Source organism: Macaca fascicularis, chromosome 5 (genome assembly GCF_037993035.2).
Source record: "Macaca fascicularis isolate 582-1 chromosome 5, T2T-MFA8v1.1".
Taxonomy (NCBI): Eukaryota; Metazoa; Chordata; class Mammalia; order Primates; family Cercopithecidae; genus Macaca; species Macaca fascicularis.
In genome coordinates, this window is record NC_088379.1 from 98,699,334 (window position 1) to 98,723,568 (window position 24,235).

The 24,235-nt window shown below is 38.0% G+C and overlaps 1 protein-coding gene across 3 annotated transcripts in view; it reads left to right on the plus strand.

The window, feature by feature from the left end:
- GRID2 (glutamate ionotropic receptor delta type subunit 2) overlaps positions 1 to 24,235 on the plus strand; it is a 1,557,400-nt gene that overhangs the window by 821,493 nt on the left and 711,672 nt on the right. For all 3 annotated transcript variants that reach the window (XM_005555440.4, XM_045393369.2, XM_005555439.5), the window contains exon 4: positions 13,146 to 13,351. In XM_005555440.4, the coding sequence (XP_005555497.1) occupies positions 13,146 to 13,351 (206 nt within the window). The remainder of the gene's footprint in view (positions 1 to 13,145; positions 13,352 to 24,235) is intronic.

Genomic DNA, 24,235 nt, shown 5'->3' on the forward strand with positions numbered 1-24,235 from the left:
GGTTATTTATGGGCTCCACTGCATACTGAAAACATTGATTTAATGTTTCCAAACTAGAGTCAGTACTAGCCTTTAAAAAATTACTTAGGCCAAGGACATGGAGAGTTCAAACTAACCAGCCCAGGACACATGACCATCCAGCAATGCAACCTAGAGAGTTGAGCACATGTGGAAAACAAGGGATGCATCCAGATTTATTTCTTAAATGAAAAGTGGCATCTTGTGGTTTGAATAAAGGAAAGGAAATATTGGGAAGATTAAAAATAAAAGACACCAACTACTTAGCCACCAGTCTAACCCTATTAACTTGGAACTACGATTATACTGGTGGCTAAGTAAGAATCTAAACCTAGTTTTCTGACACCAAATGCAGTGTGTTTTCCCCTAGATAAAAGAGTTGGTTTATAAATGAAAGGTGGAAACGTTGACTGCAAATTACTTATAAAGGCTTTGCATATCATCAAAGTGCCCCAAAAACCAAAACAATAACTTTCGACTTGATAAATATAAGGAAAAATTAGGATGGACTCTGTCCAGTGCCACCCAAATCCCCCTTCAAAACTGAAGGCTATCTTCTCCCAAATGCTGAGAGGGCTTGCTGCTGACTACCTTCCTTATGAATTACCTACCCTCAGCTTAGGAGAACCACCTCACCAAAGGCCACAGGGGGGTGTAAAATTCCTCCTTCCACCAGCGCTAATTTGGGATAACTCTGAAGACCATCCCACTTCCAGAGCTCACTGCAGGGCTTCGCTGAGACTGCATTGTAGCCCCAGGTCTCCCTCTGCTGGCTCCTTCTTGCTCCCTTCCCTTGTGGCACAGTGTTATTCCCAAGAGCAGTCCCTGATAGATTTTCTGATCTCCAATCTCCACCCCAGAGTCTGTTTCCTGGGAACCCAACCTTCTACAGTTAATACGCTTTTCTTAGGCCTAAAGGATAATTAAATAGTAACTAAAACAATGAAAGGTTTTCAGGGAAAGTATTTATGTGTTTGCTATCTTTTTATCTAAAATTTTCCTCTATTTTTAAACAAAACCTCACACTACTTTTTAGCATGGAAATGTCTATACCTTACACTCTCATACAGTCTGTATGGGAAAAAAATCACTAACATCAGTGATGATATGCTAATCCAGGTTCTCCAATAACTACTTTTAAGAGAGGCAAGCAGAGTTAACTAAGAGATTATAATCTTGGCAGTGTGCAGAATGTTTTCAGTATATACATTTACTGAGAGGAGACAGAATTCATAATCTTTGATTTTTCTCAAAAGAGTCTGTAACACAAAGAAAGTTAAGAAATTGGAGCACTGGTTCCCAGGTGGTCTCTTAAGAAGCATCAAGGGAGAAAAAATCCCTTGTTTTTTTTTCCTGAGAGTTTCTGATTCCATAGAAATGGGATTGAGCAAAAATCTTCATTTTCAACAAGTTTTCCAGATGACTCCAAAATAAAACTCGGTGGATTACAATTTGGAAAAATACAGACTTAGGGATTAAAATATAGTTCTGCTAGTTTCTATTGCTGGTGTATCACATTACCACAAATTTAGAGGCTTAAACAATACAAGTTATTAATAGTATTTTTTAGATCAGCAGTCTGAAATGGAATCTCAGTGGGCTATAATCAGTGTCAGCAATGCTGTGTTCTCTGGTGGTTCTAGGGAAGAGTCAATTTCCTTGCCCTTTCCACCTTCTAGAAACAACCCGTCTTTCTTCACTCAAGGTCCCTTTCCCCATCTTCAAAGCCAGCAGCCTTGCATCTCTCCGAAGATGCTGAGTCTCAACACATTCTTCCCTTTGATGCTCCTGTTCTGTCTCCCTCTTCCAATTTTAAAGACTGTGATTACACTAGAGCCACCCAAATAATATGGGATAATCTCCCTATTTTAAGGTCAGACAATTAACAGCTTTAAATCTATCTGCAACCTTAATTTGTCTTTGCTGTGTAACATAGTATATTCACAGATTACAGGAATTAACATGTGAGCATTTTGGGGAGACCAGTATTCTACCTAACACAAGTTCCTTTAGAGTGCCATGGAAAAAACGTCTTCCCCCTCCCCCAATCTTATGTTTAATAACTCAGTTAATGAGCCTTCCACCACCTAATGTTATGTAATTGTCTGGTTAATAGAATTAATTACTGGAAACTATGGAAACTTCTTTTAGCTTTCTGGTATCCATAAATAGCACCTAGTCACACCCCCTCACCTGGAAGCACCTTGAGGTCAGTAACCATATACTCTTTCTTTCTTTTTTTTTTTTTAAATTTATTTATGATTATTATACTTTAAGTTGTAGGGTACATGTGCATAACGTGCAGGTTTGTTACATATGTATACTTGTGCCATGTTGGTGTGCTGCACCCATCAACTCGTCATTTACATCAGGTATAACTCCCAATGCAATCCCTCCCCCCTCCCCCCTCCCCATGATAGGCCCCGGTGTGTGATGTTCCCCTTCCTGAGTCCAAGTGATCTCATTGTTCAGTTCCCACCTATGAGTGAGAACATGCGGTGTTTGGTTTTCTGTTCTTGTAATAGTTTGCTAAGAATGATGGTTTCCAGCTGCATCCATGTCCCTACAAAGGACACAAACTCATCCTTTTTGATGGCTGCATAGTATTCCATGGTGTATATGTGCCACATTTTCTTAATCCAATCTGTCACTGATGGACATTTGGGTTGATTCCAAGTCTTTGCTATTGTGAATAGTGCTGCAATAAACATACGTGTGCATGTGTCTTTATAGCAGCATAATTTATAATCCTTTGGGTATATACCCAGTAATGGGATGGCTGGGTCATATGGTACATCTAGTTCTAGATCCTTGAGGAATCGCCATACTGTTTTCCATAATGGTTGAACTAGTTTACAATCCCACCAACAGTGTAAAAGTGTTCCTATTTCTCCACATCCTCTCCAGCATCTGTTGTTTCCTGACTTTTTAATGATTGCCATTCTAACTGGTGTGAGATGGTATCTCATTGTGGTTTTGATTTGCATTTCTCTGATGGCCAGTGACGATGAACATTTTTTCATGTGTCTGTTGGCTGTATGAATGTCTTCTTTTGAGAAATGTCTGTTCATATCCTTTGCCCACTTTTTGATGGGGTTGTTTGTTTTCTTCTTGTAAATTTGTTTGAGTTCTTTGTAGGTTCTGGATATTAGCCCTTTGTCAGATGAGTAGATTGCAAAATTTTTCTCCCATTCTGTAGGTTGCCTGTTCACTCTGATGGTAGTTTCTTTTGCTGTGCAGAAGCTCTTTAGTTTAATGAGATCCCATTTGTCAATTTTGGCTTTTGCTGCCATTGCTTTTGGTGTTTTAGACATGAAGTCTTTGCCCATGCCTATGTCCTGAATGGTACTACCTAGGTTTTCCTCTAGGATTTTTATGGTATTAGGTCTAACATTTAAGTCTCTAATCCATCTTGAATTAATTTTCGTATAAGGAGTAAGGAAAGGATCCAGTTTCAGCTTTCTACTTATGGCTAGCCAATTTTCCCAGCACCATTTATTAAATAGGGAATCCTTTCCCCATTTCTTGTTTCTCTCAGGTTTGTCAAAGATCAGATGGCTGTAGATGTGTGGTATTATTTCTGAGGATTCTGTTCTGTTCCATTGGTCTATATCTCTGTTTTGGTACCAGTACCATGCTGTTTTGGTTACTGTAGCCTTGTAGTATAGTTTGAAGTCAGGTAGCGTGATGCCTCCAGCTTTGTTCTTTTGACTTAGGATTGTCTTGGAGATGCGGGCTCTTTTTTGGTTCCATATGAACTTTAAAGCAGTTTTTTCCAATTCTGTGAAGAAACTCATTGGTAGCTTGATGGGGATGGCATTGAATCTATAAATTACCTTGGGCAGTATGGCCATTTTCACGATATTGATTCTTCCTATCCATGAGCATGGTATGTTCTTCCATTTGTTTGTGTCCTCTTTTATTTCATTGAGCAGTGGTTTGTAGTTCTCCTTGAAGAGGTCCTTTACATCCCTTGTAAGTTGGATTCCTAGGTATTTTATTCTCTTTGAAGCAATTGTGAATGGAAGTTCATTCCTGATTTGGCTCTCTGTTTGTCTGTTACTGGTGTATAAGAATGCTTGTGATTTTTGCACATTAATTTTGTATCCTGAGACTTTGCTGAAGTTGCTTATCAGCTTAAGGAGATTTTGGGCTGAGACAATGGGGTTTTCTAAATATACAATCATGTCATCTGCAAACAGGGACAGTTTGACTTCTTCTTTTCCTAACTGAATACCCTTGATTTCTTTCTCTTGCCTAATTGCCCTAGCCAGAACTTCCAACACTATGTTGAATAGGAGTGGTGAGAGAGGGCATCCCTGTCTTGTGCCAGTTTTCAAAGGGAATTTTTCCAGTTTTTGCCCATTCAGTATGATATTGGCTGTGGGTTTGTCATAAATAGCTCTTATTATTTTGAGGTACGTTCCATCAATACCGAATTTATTGAGCGTTTTTAGCATGAAGGGCTGTTGAATTTTGTCAAAAGCCTTTTCTGCATCTATTGAGATAATCATGTGGTTCTTGTCTTTGGTTCTGTTTATATGCTGGATTATGTTTATTGATTTGCGAATGTTGAACCAGCCTTGCATCCCAGGGATGAAGCCCACTTGATCATGGTGGATAAGCTTTTTGATGTGTTGCTGAATCCGGTTTGCCAGTATTTTATTGAGGATTTTTGCATCGATATTCATCAGGGATATTGGTCTAAAATTCTCTTTTTTAGTTGTGTCTCTGCCAGGCTTTGGTATCAGGATGATGTTGGCCTCATAAAATGAGTTAGGGAGGATTCCCTCTTTTTCTATTGATTGGAATAGTTTCAGAAGGAATGGTACCAGCTCCTCCTTGTACCTCTGGTAGAATTCAGCTGTGAATCCATCTGGTTCTGGACTTTTTTTGGTTGGTAGGCTATTAATTATTGCCTCAATTTCAGAGCCTGCTATTGGTCTATTCAGGGATTCAACTTCTTCCTGGTTTAGTCTTGGAAGAGTGTAAGTGTCCAGGAAATTATCCATTTCTTCTAGATTTTCCAGTTTATTTGCGTAGAGGTGTTTATAGTATTCTCTGATGGTAGTTTGTATTTCTGTGGGGTCAGTGGTGATATCCCCTTTATCATTTTTAATTGCGTCGATTTGATTCTTCTCTCCCTTCTTCTTTATTAGTCTTACTAGTGGTCTGTCAATTTTGTTGACCTTTTCAAAACACCAACTCCTGGATTCATTGATTTTTTGGAGAGTTTTTTGTGTCTCTATCTCCTTCAGTTCTGCTCTGATCTTAGTTATTTCTTGCCTTCTGCTAGCTTTCGAATGTGTTTGCTCTTGCTTCTCTAGTTCTTTTAATTTCGATGTTAGAGTGTCAATTTTAGATCTTTCCTGCTTTCTCTTGTGGGCATTTAGTGCTATAAATTTCCCTCTACACACTGCTTTAAATGTGTCCCAGAGATTCTGGTATGTTGTATCTTTGTTCTCATTGGTTTCAAAGAACATCTTTATTTCTGCCTTCATTTCGTTATGTACCCAGTAGTCATTCAGTGGCAGGTTGTTCAGTTTCCATGTAGTTGAGCGGTTTTGATTGAGTTTCTTAGTCCTGAGTTCTAGTTTGATTGCACTGTGGTCTGAGAGACAGTTTGTTATAATTTCTGTTCTTGTACATTTGCTGAGGAATGCTTTACTTCCAATTATGTGGTCGATTTTGGAGTAAGTACGATGTGGTGCTGAGAAGAATGTATATTCTGTTGATTTGGGGTGGAGAGTTCTATAGATGTCTATTAGGTCTGCTTGCTGCAGAGATGAGTTCAATTCCTGGATATCCTTGTTAACTTTCTGTCTCGTTGATCTGTCTAATGTTGACAGTGGAGTGTTGAAGTCTCCCATTATTATTGTATGGGAGTCTAAGTCTCTTTGTAAGTCTCTAAGGACTTGCTTGATGAATCTGGGTGCTCCTGTATTGGGTGCATATATATTTAGGATAGTTAGCTCTTCCTGTTGAATTGATCCCTTTACCATTATGTAATGGCCTTCTTTGTCTCTTTTGATCTTTGATGGTTTAAAGTCTGTTTTATCAGAGACTAGGATTGCAACCCCCGCTTTTTTTTGTTCTCCATTTGCTTGGTAAATCTTCCTCCATGCCTTTATTTTGAGTCTATGTGTGTCTCTGCGTGTGAGATGGGTCTCCTGAATACAGCAGACTGATGGGTCTTGACTCTTTATCCAGTTTGCCAGTCTGTGTCTTTTAATTGGAGCATTTAGTCCATTTACATTTAAGGTTAATATTGTTATGTGTGAACTTGATCCTGCCATTATGATATTAACTGGTTATTTTGCTTGTTAGTTGATGCAGTTTCTTCCTAGCCTCGATGGTCTTTACATTTTGGCATGTTTTTGCAATGGCTGGTACCGGTTGTTCCTTTCCATGTTTAGTGCTTCCTTCAGGGTCTCTTGTAAGGCAGGCCTAGTGGTGACAAAATCTCTAAGCATTTGCTTATCTGTAAAGGATTTTATTTCTCCTTCACTTATGAAACTTAGTTTGGCTGGATATGAAATTCTGGGTTTAAAATTCTTTTCTTTAAGAATGTTGAATATTGGCCCCCACTCTCTTCTGGCTTGGAGAGTTTCTGCCGAGAGATCTGCTGTTAGTCTGATGGGCTTCCCTTTGTGGGTAACCTGACCGTTCTCTCTGGCTGCCCTTAAGATTTTTTCCTTCATTTCAACTTTGGTGAATCTGGCAATTATGTGTCTTGGAGTTGATCTTCTCGAGGAGTATCTTTGTGGCATTCTCTGTATTTCCTGGATTTGAATGTTGGCCTGCCCCACTAGGTTGGGGAAGTTCTCCTGGATGATATCCCGAAGAGTGTTTTCCAACTTGGTTCCATTTTCCCCCTCACTTTCAGGCACCCGAATCAGACGTAGATTTGGTCTTTTTACATAATCCCATACTTCTTGCAGTCTTTGTTCATTTCTTTTTCTTCTTTTTTCTTTTGGTTTCTCTTCTTGCTTCATTTCATTCATTTGATCCTCAATCGCAGATACTCTTTCTTCCAGTTGATCGAGTCGGTTACTGAAGCTTGTGCATTTGTCACGTATTTCTCGTGTCATGGTTTTCATCTCTTTCATTTTGTTTAGGACCTTCTCTGCATTAATTACTCTAGCCATCAATTCTTCCACTTTTTTTTTCAAGATTTTTAGTTTCTCTGCGCTGGGTACGTAATTCCTCCTTTAGCTCTGAGAAATTTGATGGACTGAAGCCTTCTTCTCTCATCTCGTCAAAGTCATTCTCCGTCCAGCTTTGATCCGTTGCTGGTGATGAGCTGCGCTCCTTTGCCGGGGGAGATGCGCTCTTATTTTTTGAATTTCCAGCTTTTCTGCCCTGCTTTTTCCCTATCTTTGTGGTTTTATCTGCCTCTGGTCTTTGATGATGGTGATGTACTGATGGGGCTTTGGTGTAGGTGTCCTTCCTGTTTGATAGTTTTCCTTCTAAGTCAGGACCCTCAGCTGTAGGTCTGTTGGAGATTGCTTGAGGTCCACTCCAGACCCTGTTTGCCTGGGTATCAGCAGCAGAGGCTGCAGAAGATAGAATATTTCTGAACAGCGAGTGTACCTGTCTGATTCTTGCTTTGGAAGCTTCCTCTCAGGGGTGTACTCCACCCTGTGAGGTGTGGGGTGTCAGACTGCCCCTAGTGGGGGATGTCTCCCAGTTAGGCTGCTCAGGGGTCAGGGACCCACTTGAGCAGGGAGTCTGTCCCTTCTCATATCTCAACCTCCGTGTTGGGAGATCCACTGTTCTCTTCAAAGCTGTCAGACAGAGTCGTTTGGGTCTGCAGAGGTTTCGGCTGCGTTTGTTATTGTTTACTGTGCCCTGTCCCCAGAGGTGGAGTCTACAGAGACAGGCAGGTTTCCTTGAGCTGCTGTGAGCTCCACCCAGTTCGAGCTTCCCAGCAGCTTTGTTTACCTATTTAAGCCTCAGCAATGGCGGGCGCCCCTCCCCCAGCCTTGCTGCTGCCTTGCCGGTAGATCACAGACTGCTGTGCTAGCAATGAGGGAGGCTCCGTGGGTGTGGGACCCTCCCGGCCAGGTGTGGGATATGATCTCCTGTTGTGCCTGTTTGCTTAAAGGTGTGGGATATGATCTCCTGTTGTGCCTGTTTGCTTAAAGCGCAGTATTGGGGTGGGAGTTACCAGATTTTCCAGGTGTTGTGTGTCTCAGTTCCCCTGGCTAGGAAAAGGGATTCCCTTCCCCCTTGCGCTTCCCAGGTGAGGCAATGCCTCGCCCTGCTTCAGCTCTCGCTGGTCGGGCTGCAGCAGCTGACCAGCACCAATCGTCCGGCACTCCCCAGTGAGATGAACCCAGTACCTCAGTTGAAAATGCAGAAATCACCGGTCTTCTGTGTCGCTCGCGCTGGGAGTTGGAGACTGGAGCTGTTCCTATTCGGCCATCTTGCTCCACCCCCTACTCTTTATTTCTGAAACACAGGGAACTCATCTCATTGACTTCCAGCTATCTATATAGATAATATAGCTGAATGATTGTGATGTGTGATGTTGTTCATGTTCAGTGAACAAAACCAAAGGCCTACTCTCTTTTATTTTTTATTTTTTACTTTTTTGAAATGAGTCTCTCTCTGTCACCCAGGCTGGAGTGCAGTGGCGCCATCTCGGCTCACTGCAACCTCTACCTCCTGGGTTCAAGTGATTCTCCTGTTTTAGCCTCCTGAGTAACTGGGACTACAGGCATGCGCCACCACACCAGGCTAATTTTTTGTATTTTTAGTAGAGATGGGATTTCACCATGTTAGCCAGGCTGGTCTCAAACTCCTGACCTCAGGCATTCCACCTGCCTCAGCCTCCCAAAGTGCTGGGATTACAGACATGAGTCACTGTGCCCAGGCTACTCGCTTTTTTAATGACTCTTTTACACAGAGCAGCTCATAAACAGCATGACTCGGAATCTTTTCCCATTGAACTTACCAATTGCCACATAACATGGGTATTTGGTGTCATTTGCTCAAATAAGCAAAACTATTTATGCTTAACTTCTGCATTCCATGAGACTACCTTGCAATTTATGCTTGCCATTTTGGGTAGCTAGGCATCAGTAAAATTGAAGCAATCTGGTCTATTGGTAGGAAGAACGGTGGTCTCTTAACAAAGAGTCATGTTCTATTACTAACAATAAAAGAATTACCATATGTTAGACCCTACACTAGATTTTGTATATATACAACAAACACACACAGACACTTTTGCGAAATCAATCTTTGAAGACTTCTATAAGATAAATATTTTTTGCTGGGAGTGATGGCTTACGCCTGTAATCCCAGCGCTTTGGGAGGCCGAGGCAGGTGGATTGCCTGAGCTCAGAAGTTCAAACCAGCCTGGCCAACATGATGAATCCTTGTCTTTACCAAAAATACAAAAGTTAGCCTGGCATGGAGGTGTGCACCTGTAGTCTCAGCTACTCAGGAGGCTGAGGTGGGAGGATCGCTTGAGCCTGGGATGTGGAGGTTGCAATGAGCTGATATCATACCACTATACTCCAACCTGGTTAATAGAGTGGGACCCTGTCTCCAAAATATATATAAACAGATAAATTATTCATTTACAGTTGAGGAAAACTTTTCAAAAAATTTTAGTTACATATCTAAGAAGTGACCACCAGAATTCCAGTGTAAGGAAACAGAGGGGTTATAGTGGTCATTTGTCACATCACTTTTCAGTATGTATATCACTCTGATCAAAAATTAAAGCTAAAAAACATTATATAGTTTCAAATTAAGGAGAATTAATTTACTAGACCAATTTATTTATTTAAAAAAATTTTGAGGCGGCATCTCACTCTGTCACCCACGTTGGAGTGCAGTGGCACGATCTCAGCTCACTGCAACATCCACTTCCCTGGTTCAAGCCATTTTCATGCCTCAGCCTGGGTAATTTTATGTATTTTTAGTAGAGACGAGGTTTACCATGTTAGCCAGGCTGGTCACGAACTCCTGGCCTCAAGTGATCCGCCCACTTCAGCCTCCCAAAGTGCTGGGATTTCAGACATAAGCCAGCGCGCCCAGCCCCAATTTAAAGCATACAATCAAACGCGTCACTTCCAGACTTAAACTGCTTTTCATTCTGCTCTCGTATCCAGTCATCCACTTAAGGCAGATCCTCTGCTTGAAACTTTTGATAGATTAAAGCTGTATTTAGAATAAAATTAAAACCTCTTCCTGTGTCTCACAGAGATCTACATAACCTGACTCTTCTTCTCCATCCAGCTTCATGTCTCACTAGCTAGGCTGCAACCACAGTGGCCTCCTATAGGTTTTTCATCCACAGGCTCTTTAATATCCTGGGTATTTTCTGAGCTGTTGCCTTTCTCCTTATCTCTTTGCTTGGATAATGTCTTCTTATTCCTTTACCTCAGAGTTTAAATACGAGTTTTGCAGAGAAACCGTCCTCTAACGAAAATAGATCCTCCTCCTCACCCTATTATCATCTACCAATGCACTCATTGTTTTCTTCCAAACACTTAGTGTGCTTTGTGGTTTTTTAGTTTGTTTACTTGTTTATTGTTTGTTTTAATGTGTGGATGGGTATTCATTGATGTGCTCTGAGCTCCTAGCATTGTGTCTAATATTCAACAAATGTTTTTGGAGAACAAGTTTTTTTTTCTCAAAGTGAGGATGCAAACTAGCACTGGTATTTTATTTTTGTAATCAGAAGATTTCATAGAGGGTAAGTAATCTGAAACTTTATTCTCTAGTCATGCTCTGTTTTTTGAGCATCTTGGATCTATTTCAATGTAACTTTTGTTTTGTTTGCCTTGTATTCAGATGTACACTTTAAGTAACTCAAAGAACAACTTACAATTTGAAATCAATAATCTGCTCTGTCTGCTCTGACATGTGTTTTTTTTCTTTTCTTTTCTTTTTTTTTTTTTTTTTTTTTTTTTTTTGAGACGGAGTCTCACTCTGTCACCCAGGCTGGAGTGCAGTGGGATGATCTCCGCTCACTGCAACTTCCAACTCCCGGTTCAAGCAATTCTTCTGCCTCAGCCTCCCAAGTAGCTGGGACTACAGGCGTGTGCCACCACGCCTGACTAATATTTGTATTTTTAGTAGAGACAGGGTTTCACCATATTGGCCAGGCTGGTCTCAAACTCCTGATCTCATGATCTGCTGCCTCGGCCTCCCAAAGTGCTGGGATTACAGGTGTGAGCCACCACACTGGGCCTCTCACATGTATTCTAAAGGTGTATTGATTCTGGGGTGAGGCCCAAGCTTGTGTATTTTTGATAAATTTCTCAAATGATTCTGATTCATATCAAACTTTAAGAACATCTGCTTAGCGTGTACATAGTCTCGTTATTGTACTTCTACCTGTATCAACCAAATTCCATCAAATTTAACCATTTGCTTAATTCATGCTTCAAAGTCTTACACCCTTTTGTACATTCTGACTTGGATATTGAATGAATATACAACACCTTTATTATTCCAGCTCTTTTATTTCATCCTCTGCCTTAGCTGAGGATTTTATTCTTTTAACCTGCTTTGATAGTAACATCCTGGGTTTACAATATAATTAATGATAAAAAATGTAAGATAGAATTTACACAGTATATATGTTGTAAAGATTTTGAAAGTCATCAGATAACGAAACATATAATATTTATAACAACTATTTTAAAATGAAAGCAATCAGAAGAAGAAAGCAAAATTGTTATTTTAGTCAATTTGTAACTTTTTAAATATAAATGTTTATAAGAGTAAACGTAGTTTCCAAATTTTTGGCTATTTGTTTTCCTGTTCTGTGGGTTTACTTATTGCTTTTTCTGGTTTGTATGTTGAAAAATATGTAATTTAACTATTGCCATTGAGAGGCAAATTTTACATGCAGGCAAACAGGCAAACACACACTATTAAGGATTTTGAGATCTAGTCTACTCATAAGTTCCCTACGATCCCATTTACTTGTTTCTCTGGTATTTGCCCTTTAAATATTTTATTCTTTGGATATGTAATGAAAAACATAGTTTGTGATATAGTAAAAGAAAATCTACCATATTAAGATTATAACATAATCTATATTAAGCTTGTATTGTGCCAGATACTTAATTCAGATATCTTCTTCTATAAACAAGCGATCTGATACCACGAAGAAATATTTGTGATATTTCAGACACTCATTGTTACTCAAATACACATCAAAGTACAAATGATAAACTCTTTAGATTGAATTTTACTTTTCTTATTTAAATGTGACATGGATACTGAACGTTTTAATTTGATAAATTTCTAGAACTGCTTATTTTGGAATGAGTATGTAAATATTTTGCTGTACATCATAAATTCAAAAATGTTGCTTAACATTTTCTAAAATGCTGAAATAAGTATTGAAAAAATATGTTTTGCACATTAAATATGTTCTCCTTACTAAGACAAATTTGGTGTCTCCTATCAACTTTTCCAAATTTAGCTAAGGAGGTAATACTCATTAGATAGATTAAAATGCAGCTTTTATTTGTGGTATAAGTGACCTGAGCCCTTCAAAGATAACCTTTTGAAGCTTTCTGTTTAACTGATAAAAGTCAAGTTTAGTGATACTGTTGCCTATTTTAAGAAACATTCATAATCTTGATTCAGATTCATCTGTCATCAATGATATTCATGCTTACATGAGGTTAATACTACCATTTAAAATGCTAAGGAAAATAGGAAATGTCTTTCCCTTATTCATGTTTGGCTCTAGAGAAATGGGGGCATCTCTCCAACCACCTCCCTGTGCCCTCACCCAACATTCCTAGCATGGATATCATTTAGGTTCCATGTAGATATAAAGAAATCTATTTTAAAAATAACAGTTGCTACATTTTTCATGTGAACACATCAAAATGTGCCAAACCTTAAACATATTTGAGAGTTCCATCAGCTACTCAATTAATGATAAGAAATGTAAGATAGAATTTTTACAGTATATACTCAATTGGTAATTGAGTAGCTGATGGAGCTCTCAAATATGTTTAAGTTTTGGTACATCTTCAGAGAGCCTACAATGTCGAACGATATTCTGATATAGGTGAAATAGCTTATGCCTTCCTTCTGTACAATAATTCACCTGTATTTTGACGGGCTTTTGATGTTTCCAGATATCCGTGGAATACAAGAGTTCTTGGACAAAGTGTCTCAGCAGGGAATGGATGTTGCACTTCAGAAGGTAGAAAACAACATCAATAAAATGATCACCACTCTCTTTGACACCATGAGAATAGAAGAACTGAATCGCTATCGAGACACTCTTAGGCGAGCGATCCTTGTTATGAATCCTGCCACAGCCAAATCCTTCATTACTGAGGTAAGTGAAAGTTGTCTTGGGGTGAGAGTTGTGCAAAAAAATTAAAAGCTTTGGAATAGACCCTACAGAGGAGATGAAAATTAAGAGCAGTGCGAAGGAATTAATTACACAACTTTTGTTAACACTAATGGAGGTAGCATAGTGCTTGCTCGCTCATCTCATTTACCCCTTACTGTCCAGTTAATTGCTGAGAACATTTGTATTTATATATATTTGGGCACATAGACAGAACAATTTTAAGAAGTCTTATAGAAGTTTAAAAGTGCCGTTGACCTGAATGAATCTGGTAAGATTAAGAATAAATTCACAAGTGCATAGCTCTCTAACTAATCCTTAGTATTTTTTGTAATTTAAAATTTTACTTCTGAAAAAAGAAATGTACTTGAATCAGGATATTATTTCATAAACATGATTACTGTTACAAAAACATATACAGATTTATATCTTCCCTATGAACTTTGTACCAACACAAATAATTGTCTGAAACTCCGTAAAGTGATGACTACTGTACATTTTATGATGCTACATCCTCAAATTTTTAATTGTATCTGTTCATTTAGTTAGAAGCTCTGAAATTTAGTAAAAATATAATTAAGACTTTTCAGTGATTGGTGTAACATTTCTATGTTCTGAAATGCCTGCTATTGCCTTGTAAAAGTTTATCGTCAAGTCTTTTTGCCCTACTTCAAGTTTTTAATGTCACGTAGTGGTAGAACTGGTCATGACGTTACATACTTTTACATGGGATTTTAAAAAATATGTTAAATTTGGGAGGGAATTTATTTGTTTAATACTTTTTTTTTTTTTTGCCTTATTTCACTATTATGCTTCTGTTAGCTCCTGAAGTACTGCTATAAAGCTTCCAAATTAGGAACATGTCTAGAAGTTCTTTGACACTCATTATATAGTTGGTATCAAAAAACATAAGGCAGAATATAAATCACTGAGAAGGGTAAAACTTGTGTAAAACCGTCAGTAATACCAATTTTTTCATTTTAATAGGAAACTTCATTATGCATTTTAAAGACAAATATAAACATTTTACTTTTTGAGTTCAGCAAATGACTTAGAGAATCTTATTGAACTACTATATTTTTTTCATAATATAAAATATTTCCAGTTTTAAAGAAGTTGGTTCCTTCCTTTAAGAAATACAAATCTGGAAGGTGGAAACAAGTTCACAGGGAATGTAATATAAATTAGGATGTTAAAATTGCAATAGATGTGGTTGAAGCATCTATAGTCATTTTTGTTGAAGGAGATGAGAGGAAACTTCACTGAGCAGGTATATTTGAACTAGACTTCGTGTCATGGGTTAAGAATTTACAAAAGAGAAGTGGTATTGATATGGTTTTGCTCTGTGCCCCCACCCAAATCTCATCTTGAATGGTAATCCCCATGTGTTGAGGGAGGGACCTGGTGGGAGGTGAGTGGATCATGGGAGTGGTTTCCCCCATGCCGTTCTCATGATAGTGAGGGAGTTCTCAGGAGATCTGATTGTTTAAACGTGGCAGGTTCCCCTGCGCTGTCACTCTCTCCTGTTGCCTTGTGAAAAAGGTGCTTGCTTCTCCTTCCACCATGACTGTTAGTTTCCTGAAGCCTCCTCAGCCACGTGGAATTGTGAGAAAATTAAACTGCTTTCCTTTATAAATTGCCCATCTTGGGTAGTTCATTATAGCAGAGATAATGCTAGTGTATTCTTTGCTAGAACTGTCATAGGCTTAAACAACAGAAAGTTTGCATCTCACAGTTCTGGAGACTAGAAATCTAAAATCAAGATGTTGACAAGGTTTATTTATTCTGAGGGGTGTGAGGGAAGGAACTGTTCTAAGCCTCCCTCCTTGGCTTGTAGATGAATTGTCTCTTTCCAATGTCTATTCACATTTTCTTCTCTTCCTGTATGTTTGTGTATCCAAATTTCCCTTTCCTATAAGGACGTGAGTCATTTGGAGGAGGGTTCACCCTAATGACCTCATTTTAATTTGATTAGCTCTGTAAAGACCTTATCTCCAAATAAGGTCATATTCTAAGGTACTGGGTATTAGGAATTCAACATATAAATTTGAGAAGGAGGTAATGATGACACAACTTTACCCATAACAGGTGCCATTAGTTGTTATGAGCAAATAAGGCAGAGGAGTATGTTTGAGAGTTCAATTTGGATCATGTAAAATTTGAGCTAACAGTGGATTCTTCATGTGGTCTTAAGTATGTTTCAACACCTATATAGTACTTTCTATCTTCTTACTACTTAGTGCTTTCTTTTCTAAGACCTTTTTAAAAAATGGACTCATAGTCTTCATAAAAAAGCCTTTGAGTTGGTACTAACGTCATCCTTGTTTTGTAGATAAGAAAACTGAGGCATATAGGGTTTAAGTTGTCAAGATGACACAACTAGGAAGAGACAGATCCGGGATTAATTCCAATACGTTTGTCTCTAGAGTTTGTGTGCTTAACCTTGGTTCCCAGACAGGTTGGTTATAAATGCATGACTGGAGACCAGGAGAAAGGTCAGTGCTTGAGATGTAGTTTATTTGTTTTTCATCAGTTTAATACACATTGATTTACTAGTTCATTAGTTTTCCAGTTCATCCTAGAAACTATGCTAGGCACTAGTGATAAAATGACAACAAAGATCCCATTCCTCTTCTCAAGTTTATAGCCTGGTGTTGGAGAAGGAAAATGAAAGGGTATCAACGTTATAAGATGCATGTAATGGCAGAACACATACATCTCCGCTGAGCTCCAGAGCCAGCCATGTCTGGTTCCAGAGGTAAAGTATACAGCTGTGAAATGTTGAGGAAGGAGCTTGCTACAGATGGCGTCTTGAAGGAGATGCTTCTTGAGTTGAGCATTAAAGGACATGTGGATTGGATCAGGCAGAAAAGGGTGGGAAGGGCATTCTAAGCAGCAGGAAGACCATAAACAAAAGCACAGAGGCAGGCATACAGCAAGAAGGCAAAGGGCTAGGGAAGGAATGGGTAGAGGTAGGTGTGTTGACTACCCTGTTGAGAAGTTTGGTGATGAAAGTAAGGGTAAATTATGGTTTAAAATTTTTAAAAATCCCATGAGATGGATATCAGAACCAGGGAAATCTGTTTCATTTTTAGGATAAAACAAGGTGAGCCTTTTTACACAGGTATTGGGAGAGCAACCAGTGATGAAGAGGAGATTGTAGAATGGAAAAAGAGTATTGATAAGCTAAGATCCCAGAGTGTTAGAATTCATGAAGCTCTACCAGGGGACTCATTACCAATAACTGACAATTTTTGCTTCAGAGGTAGACAGAATTAGTTCAGACTTCATTAAAGGAATTTTTGTTGATCAGCCTTGTATTTCTGATCATCAATTTCAACTGATATGATCCTAACTTCTCATCTTGTCCCCCAACCTTGACCCTGAACTTTATACTTACAATAATGTATCCCTTCCATCTTAGTCCCCAAACACATACAATCTATGATCTTTCCTTAGAGACTCTTCTGTCTTTCCCCACTCATCCGGCATTATTTTTAGTAACTTATCTTTTATAATCACTGATTTTATCTCTCCAAACTGTGGACAAGTTATTCCACAGGCATCTTAAGCAGTGATGTAGGAATGGCAGAAAGAATGTGAACTACCACCACCTCTATCCTGACCTAAGCTCACTCTATTACACTGTTCTCTGACCTGCAAGATGGTTCCTGTTTCTCAATTAGTTGTTTTCAGACACATCCCACCTCCTCCATGGGTTCTAGGATTGTTTCTCTTGAGTAGGGAATAGGCTCACCCTATTAGTGCTGGGAGCAGTTCATTCAAAAGAGAGGCAGAACTGAATTCAAAAGAGTGCATTGAAATTCTGAAGACATAAAGAGGAATCATTTCTGTGTGACCTGGAGTTTTACTCAGTCTAGTGGAGGAGGCAGCATATAACTAAATACTAGTATGTGAAAGAAAATTCTATAATAGTGATGGATCAATGGTGTTCTGGAATACTGTAGGAGAACTGACTCATGCTACAGAGGGCTTAGCCGGGGCCACGACAAGTTTCGCAGATAAGGTGTGTCACCAGAATCTTGAAAAATAAATAAGAATTATCCAAGCAAACAATGGTGGGCAAACAATTCAGAATGCGTGTGTGTGTGTGTGTGTGTGTGTGTGTGTGTATGATACATGAACAGAATTAAAAAATCAAATTATAATGAGGGTTTTAAAATTAAAAACAAGAGTTTATGTTTTCCTACCTCCAGTTATTCTTTTCAGAATTATTTATTTTTAATTTTAAAATTTAATTTGTATTTACTTTTAGCATACCCTGTGTATTTGCGTTGTTCAAAATTTAAAACGTTCAACAGGACAATATCCTGCCACTGTTCCTCAAACACCTGAGTTCCTTTTTATGAGACTAATAATGTTTCTTATGTGGCATTCCAAGTATACACACACACACACACATTTTTATTATTTTTCTTACATAAATAGTTGTATACTAGGTTTAAATTCTGAGTTTGGATTTTTAAACTTAGTAACTTCTAGGAGATCATTGTATTGAGACCTGTGAAGTGTTCCTAATAATATTTAATGGCTATATATTCCCTTGGTAGATGTATTAGTCCATTCTCATGCTGCTAATAAGGTCATACCTGAGACTGGGTAATTTATAAAGAAAAAGAGGTTTAACGGACTCAGAGTTCCACGGGGCTGGGGAGGCCTCAGAACCATGGTGGAAGGTGAAAGGCACGTCTTACATGGTAGCAGACAAGAGAGAATGAGAGCCAATCCAAAGGGGAAACCCCTTATAAAACCAACAGATCTCGTAAGACTGATTCACTACCAAGAGAACAGTATGAGGGAAACTGCTCCCATGATTCAATTACCTCCCCCGGGTCCCTCCCACAATACATGGGAACTATGGGAGCTACAATTTAAGATGAGATTTGAGTGGGAACACAGCCAACCAGATCAGTAGATTAAATGACTCTTAGCTCTTTAATTTTTTGTTTTAATTTTTACTTACTCTAGTAAATATTATTGGTTGATTTATTAGTTTATCTCTTACCTACCTTTTCTTATATGGTAAGTAATTATTTACTTCATATACTTCACCCACACCTGCATGTCCTCTCAATATATAACTAGTTATAGTATAATTTTAAATAACTTTATATAACACAATTACACTTCTATTACCATACCAACTACTGTTGACAGTATAGTATCTGTAAAGACAATATACTAGTTGTAAAGGTTCATTCACTATTTTTCCACTCTTCTACCTCTTAGCTTCCATGATCCACAGATTTATCTTTATAACGAGTGTGTTGGAAGAATGTATTTTCTATTCTGTTACCAGAAATAAATTGTTCATACCTTGACTAAAAGTTGGCTTTATAAGATGAAAATCTGTAATTTGCTTATATTTTATCACTATAAATATTGTTGACTGTACAACAAAGTATTAAGGTATGATTATGTTTAGGTTTTCAGCTTCAGGTTTTTTTGTTTGAGTTATTACTTTTCTTACTTTTCTCTTCATTTCATCTTTGGCTACTAAAATTCTAAATTCTTGTTATCAATAACAAATCTCCAAAATCCCCATTTCCTGACTGCAGCCTTTCCTCCCAAAGCCCCCCCCCTCCCCCCCCCCCCCCCCCCCCCCCGCCAACACCACTTCCTGCTCTGTTTCTGGTGTATCCCTAAAAATCAGATAAATTCTAGTGGGTCAGATCCACAAATTCCTGGTTCCTGTGTCTTACAATTGCTTAGTTTCCTGCTTTGCTGGGAAATATCTTGAAGTAACTTCTGAAGGAAGAGTGTTTTGCTTTTTTTTTTTTTTTCTTACGGAGAAAACATCTGTGGTAATAAGCTGTGTAGAGGCAAGAATTTTAGTGCTGTTGGCCACAAGTTCAATTATAATGAATCAACAATGAATATTAAATAAAGTGCCTTTAAATAGAAATGCATAAAACCAAAGACTGGCAGGGACCAAACTCTGTATTTCCCCTAGGAGTAGTGTTTTGACATTCACGAATGCAGTGTTCGTGGGAATTTTATAGAACCTAACTACTGTGAATGACAAGCATCCACAATCATTGTCATTATTTTCACTTAAGTCCAGAAAATGTATTCATTCTAACTTAACCCTTGATGAATAATGTAGTTAATTATAAATTCCTAAGTTAAAAAATGATTTACCTCAGAACATCAATAGCATTAATTCATTACATAATGGTAATTTGATCATTTAGATTGAGTAGATAGAAGATGGATATGGTCATTTTACTGGAGATGGTACAAGATTTTGCATGTGTATTTATGTTACCTTGCTCTTGGATAATCATGGCGACATTAGTTGCCCCAGTTCACCTAGAAAATTCACCTATTTATTTAGAAGAGAATCCTATGCTGCTTACTTTTTTAAAAGGGATAAATGTCAGCTTTCAAGAACATTTTGCATGTGACAGCATGTGAGAATCAACATACATTTAAGTACAATCAGTCTGCTTTATTAACTGATTTAGTTTTTGCAATTTCACCTATTCACTAAACTTTATATGTAATTCCAAAATCAATCCTCAGGGCACTTTCCTGATCATATATTTGCAGAGCTCAAAAACTTTAGTTGTTAGTAATTAAGGTCAAATAAAGCTGCTCTCTGCATTCTTGTTTCAGCTCCTCTATGGCAAGCATGTGTTCTTTGCTCAATCTATTTATTTAGTGCCTTTTTCAATTTTTTTGTGCTTTCATCGGTAATTTCCCTGTTTAAAATGTCACCCAAACATGGTGCTAAAGTGCTGGTCTAGTGTCCCTGAGCACCAGAAAGCTGTGATGTGCATCACACAGAAAATACCTCTGTTAGATAAACTGTGTACAGGCAAGAGTTATAGTGCTGTTGGCCTTGAGTTCAATGTTAATGAATCAGCAATGTGTATTACATAAAGTGCTTTTAAATATAAATACAAAAAAGGCAGAGGCTTACAAGGGACCAAACTATTCCCCTAGGAGCAATGATTCAGTGTTCATAAACACAGTGTTCATAGGATTTTATAGAACCTCACTACTGCGAATGACAAGAATCCTCTATGTTCTCATATTTTGAACTCTCCATCTCACACCTACCTTCTATTTGACCTTTTCAACTATCAAGACTTCTATGCCTCTGCAGGTAGAGGTCTTGATGCTTAACTGCTGCCCCTATGACAGTCTCTAGTCTACGGCTCCTGCCACCCTGCTTTGCCAGACATCACTGCTTCCTCTGATCAAATATCACTGCTTCCTTTTTATGTTTCAGTAATTTAGGCAAAACACTTTTCTGATGGCCTCTGTTCCTTTTCTCATTGTTGTTGGTTTATATACCTATTCAATTTTTCATATTTTCATGAGAATCTGAGAGTGATCCCCTTTAACTTTCTTGAGTTGAAAGGTCCAGAATATTCTTTCAGATTTTTAGAGATTAAAGCTCAACAAAGATAAGGGACTTTTAAGACCAGTTTTTATAGATTTTATGAAATAATATTAAATCATGGTATTTCATATTTGAAAAATGAAATATGTAATATTTTGTCCAATTCCAAATATATAGTTGAGTAAATTAAAGGCCTCGCTAGATCTAACTGATGTTCTTCTCTAACTTCCTCCATGTATGTTCTGCACCTCTGCAGATTGTAGAGGACACCCAGAGTTTGAAACTGGTCAAATAGGTTGTCAGCAGGTCAAAGGGGTGCAGAATTTTTGGATCCTACAAGAATTTATTGAAAATGGCTTACCATGGATTATACAATAGACAGAAAGGCAAATGAGGCTAGAGAGAAACTGACAGATTGAGAAATTAGGAAAGACAGAGAAGCTAAAGGTTATGATGGGGTCAGAGACACAACCAAGTTCAGCCTTAAACAAGGAGAAGTTGAGGGGAAAAATTCTAGTAAAAGAGGGGAATAGCAGAACTTTCAACTTCACTGTTTTCTATACTTTATAAGTTAGCACGGAAAGTCACTGAAATATTCAAGAAAAGTATTAACTTTAAAGTCAGAATAATGAGTTTTATCAAAGAAATTGCTCACTTAGCATTGTCATGTAATTGCTAAGGGGAAAAATAAGCATATCAATTCTGTTTGCATCTTTTTTTTTTTTTTTTTGTCCTTGGAGAAATTATGTAGCATTGACTTAATTATGCTCCCTTTGAAGTCTTAGAAATTTAATACATTAAATGTCTACACTTAGTGCTCCACCTCTCATTCAAGAGTTTCAAAGCTTTAAGAAAAATGCTGTGTATCATCCTGCTGTGATATTGGCAGAAAATTGTTACACAGTGTATCTGTAAGTGTCCTTGAAATGAATATAGTGAAACAGGAGTGCTCACATGGTTTTATTTAAATATAGATTGGAATATTTTGAAAAAAAAAAAGTTTCAATATAGGAGTAATTTTGCTTTGGTTGCTGTGTACATTATAGTCTTTCCAGAAACAATACAAAAATTTCTATATAAATGAGACATTTTGCCCATGGTCTTTAGTTTTTGGGTTTGAGAAGATACACCAATTCTTTGAAAGCAGGAAGTTTTACTATTTATATAGCAATAGATATTGTCTCCGGTTTACATTTTTTCTTCAAATTTTCAGGAAGGAACCCTACTGTTCCATGACATCCTTTTATTTAACAATAAGAGAAGGTTATTATTATCTTGTATTCCTTAAACATACTTTATGAAATAGTTTTCATTGTATTGTACTATACCCTAGGTTCATGAGAAAAAAGAACTTTGACGCTGTCAAACAACAAAAAGGCAAAGTTACATATTTCAAATATGTATGCGGCTTCCCAAAAATAAGCCTTTGGGAAGGTTTAGGAAACAAGAGAAGGTAGCTTGTCTCAGTAGATACAGAATGATTCCCATTCATCAAAAGGAAGTGTCACTTTTGAGAAGTGTCTGTTCATAGCCTTTATGCACTTTTTGATGGGGTTGTTTTTTTCTTGTAAATTTGTTCAAGTTTCTTGTAGATTCTGGGTATTAGAACTTTGTCAGATGGACAGATTGCAAAAATCTTCTCCCATTCTGTAGCTCATCATCACTGATCATTAGAAAAATGCAAATTAAAACCACAGTGACATACCATCTCATGCCAGTTAGTATGGCGATCATTAAAAAGTCAGGAAACAACAGGTGCTGGAGAGGATGTGGAGAAATAGGAACACTTTTACACTGTTGGTAGGAGTGTAAATTAGTTCCACCATTGTGGAAGACAGTGTGGCGATTCCTCAAGGATCTAGAACCAGAAATACCATTTGACCCAGCAATTCCATTATTGGGTGTATACTCAAAGGATTATAAATCATTCTACTATAAAGACACATGCACACAGATGTTTACTGCAGCACTATTCACAATAGCAAAGACTTGGAACCAATCCAAATTCCCATCAATGATAGACTGGATAAAGAAAATATGGCACATATATACCATGGAATACTATGCAGCCATAAAAAAGAATGAATTCATGCCCTTTGCAGGGACATAGATGAAGGTGGAAACCATCATTCTCAGTAAACAAACACAGGAACAGAAAACCAAATACCATATGTTCTCACTCATAAGAGGGAGTTGCATTATAAGCACACATGGACACAGGGAGGGGACCATCACACGCTTGGGCCTGTCGGGCAGGGGGGGGCAAGAGGTGAGAGATCATTAGGACAAATACCTAATGCATGCAGGGCTTAAAACCTAGATGATGGGGGCTGAGTGTGGTGGCTCAGGCCTGTAATCTCAGCACTTTGGGAGGCCAAGGTGGGCAAATCATGGGGTCAGGAGATTGAGACCATCCTAGCTAACACAGTGAAACCCCATGTCTACTAAAAATACAAAAAATTGGCCGGGCGTGGTGGCGGGTACCTGTAGTCCCATCTACTAGGGAGGCTGAGGCAGAGGAATGGTGTGAACCCGGGAGGCGGAGCTTTCAGTGAGCTGAGATCACGGCACTGCACTCCAGCCTAGGCAACAGAGCGAGATTCCATCTCAAAAAACAAACAAACAAACAAACATCCTAGATGATGGGTTGATAAGTGCAGCAAACCACCATGGCACATGTATACCTATGTAACAAACCTTCATGTTCTGCACATGTATCCCAGAACTTAAAATATAATAAACAATAATTATAATTAAAAGGGTGCCCTGAGTACTCAAATTGCTGTGATAGTTATTTAAATGACACATTTTTTCTAAAATAAATTATATGGAGATATTATTCAATGAACAATTTTAAAGATGAAGCAATTATAATATAGGGCATATAAGTTTACAACTCAACAAATTTGCATGTGACCATCGTCCAGGTCAAGAAACAGAACATAACTAGCATGCCGATATTCCTCATTCATGAACCCTCCAGTTACTATCTTCCCAAAGGTATCCTGACTGTTAACACTATTCAACTAGTTCTGATTCATTTTAAACTATATATAATAGACTCATACAGTGTATACTGTTTTGTCTTTCTGTTGTTCAGCATTGTATCTGTGAGATTCATCCATGTTGAAGTTTGCAGAAAAAATTCATTCATTTTGATTGTCTCAACATATTTTGTTATATGAGTAAGACAGAATTTGTATACTTCTGTTGATGATTTTTTTACAGTTTTGCTCATTAAAATTAGGGGTTCTATATACATCTTTTTGGATATGTCTGTAGTTTTGTTGAGTGTATACTTAGGAATGGAATTGCTAGCTCAAGGAGTATGCATAAGGCATGTCACATATTAACGCTAGCCAATGCTGCCAGTTTCCCAAAGTGTTTATACCAATTTTACTATTTCAAGTAGTAACTGAAAGCATTCCAATTTTCCATTTCTTCATCAACACTTGTTATTTTCTGTCTTCATCATTTTATTTAAACTGCTGGACATA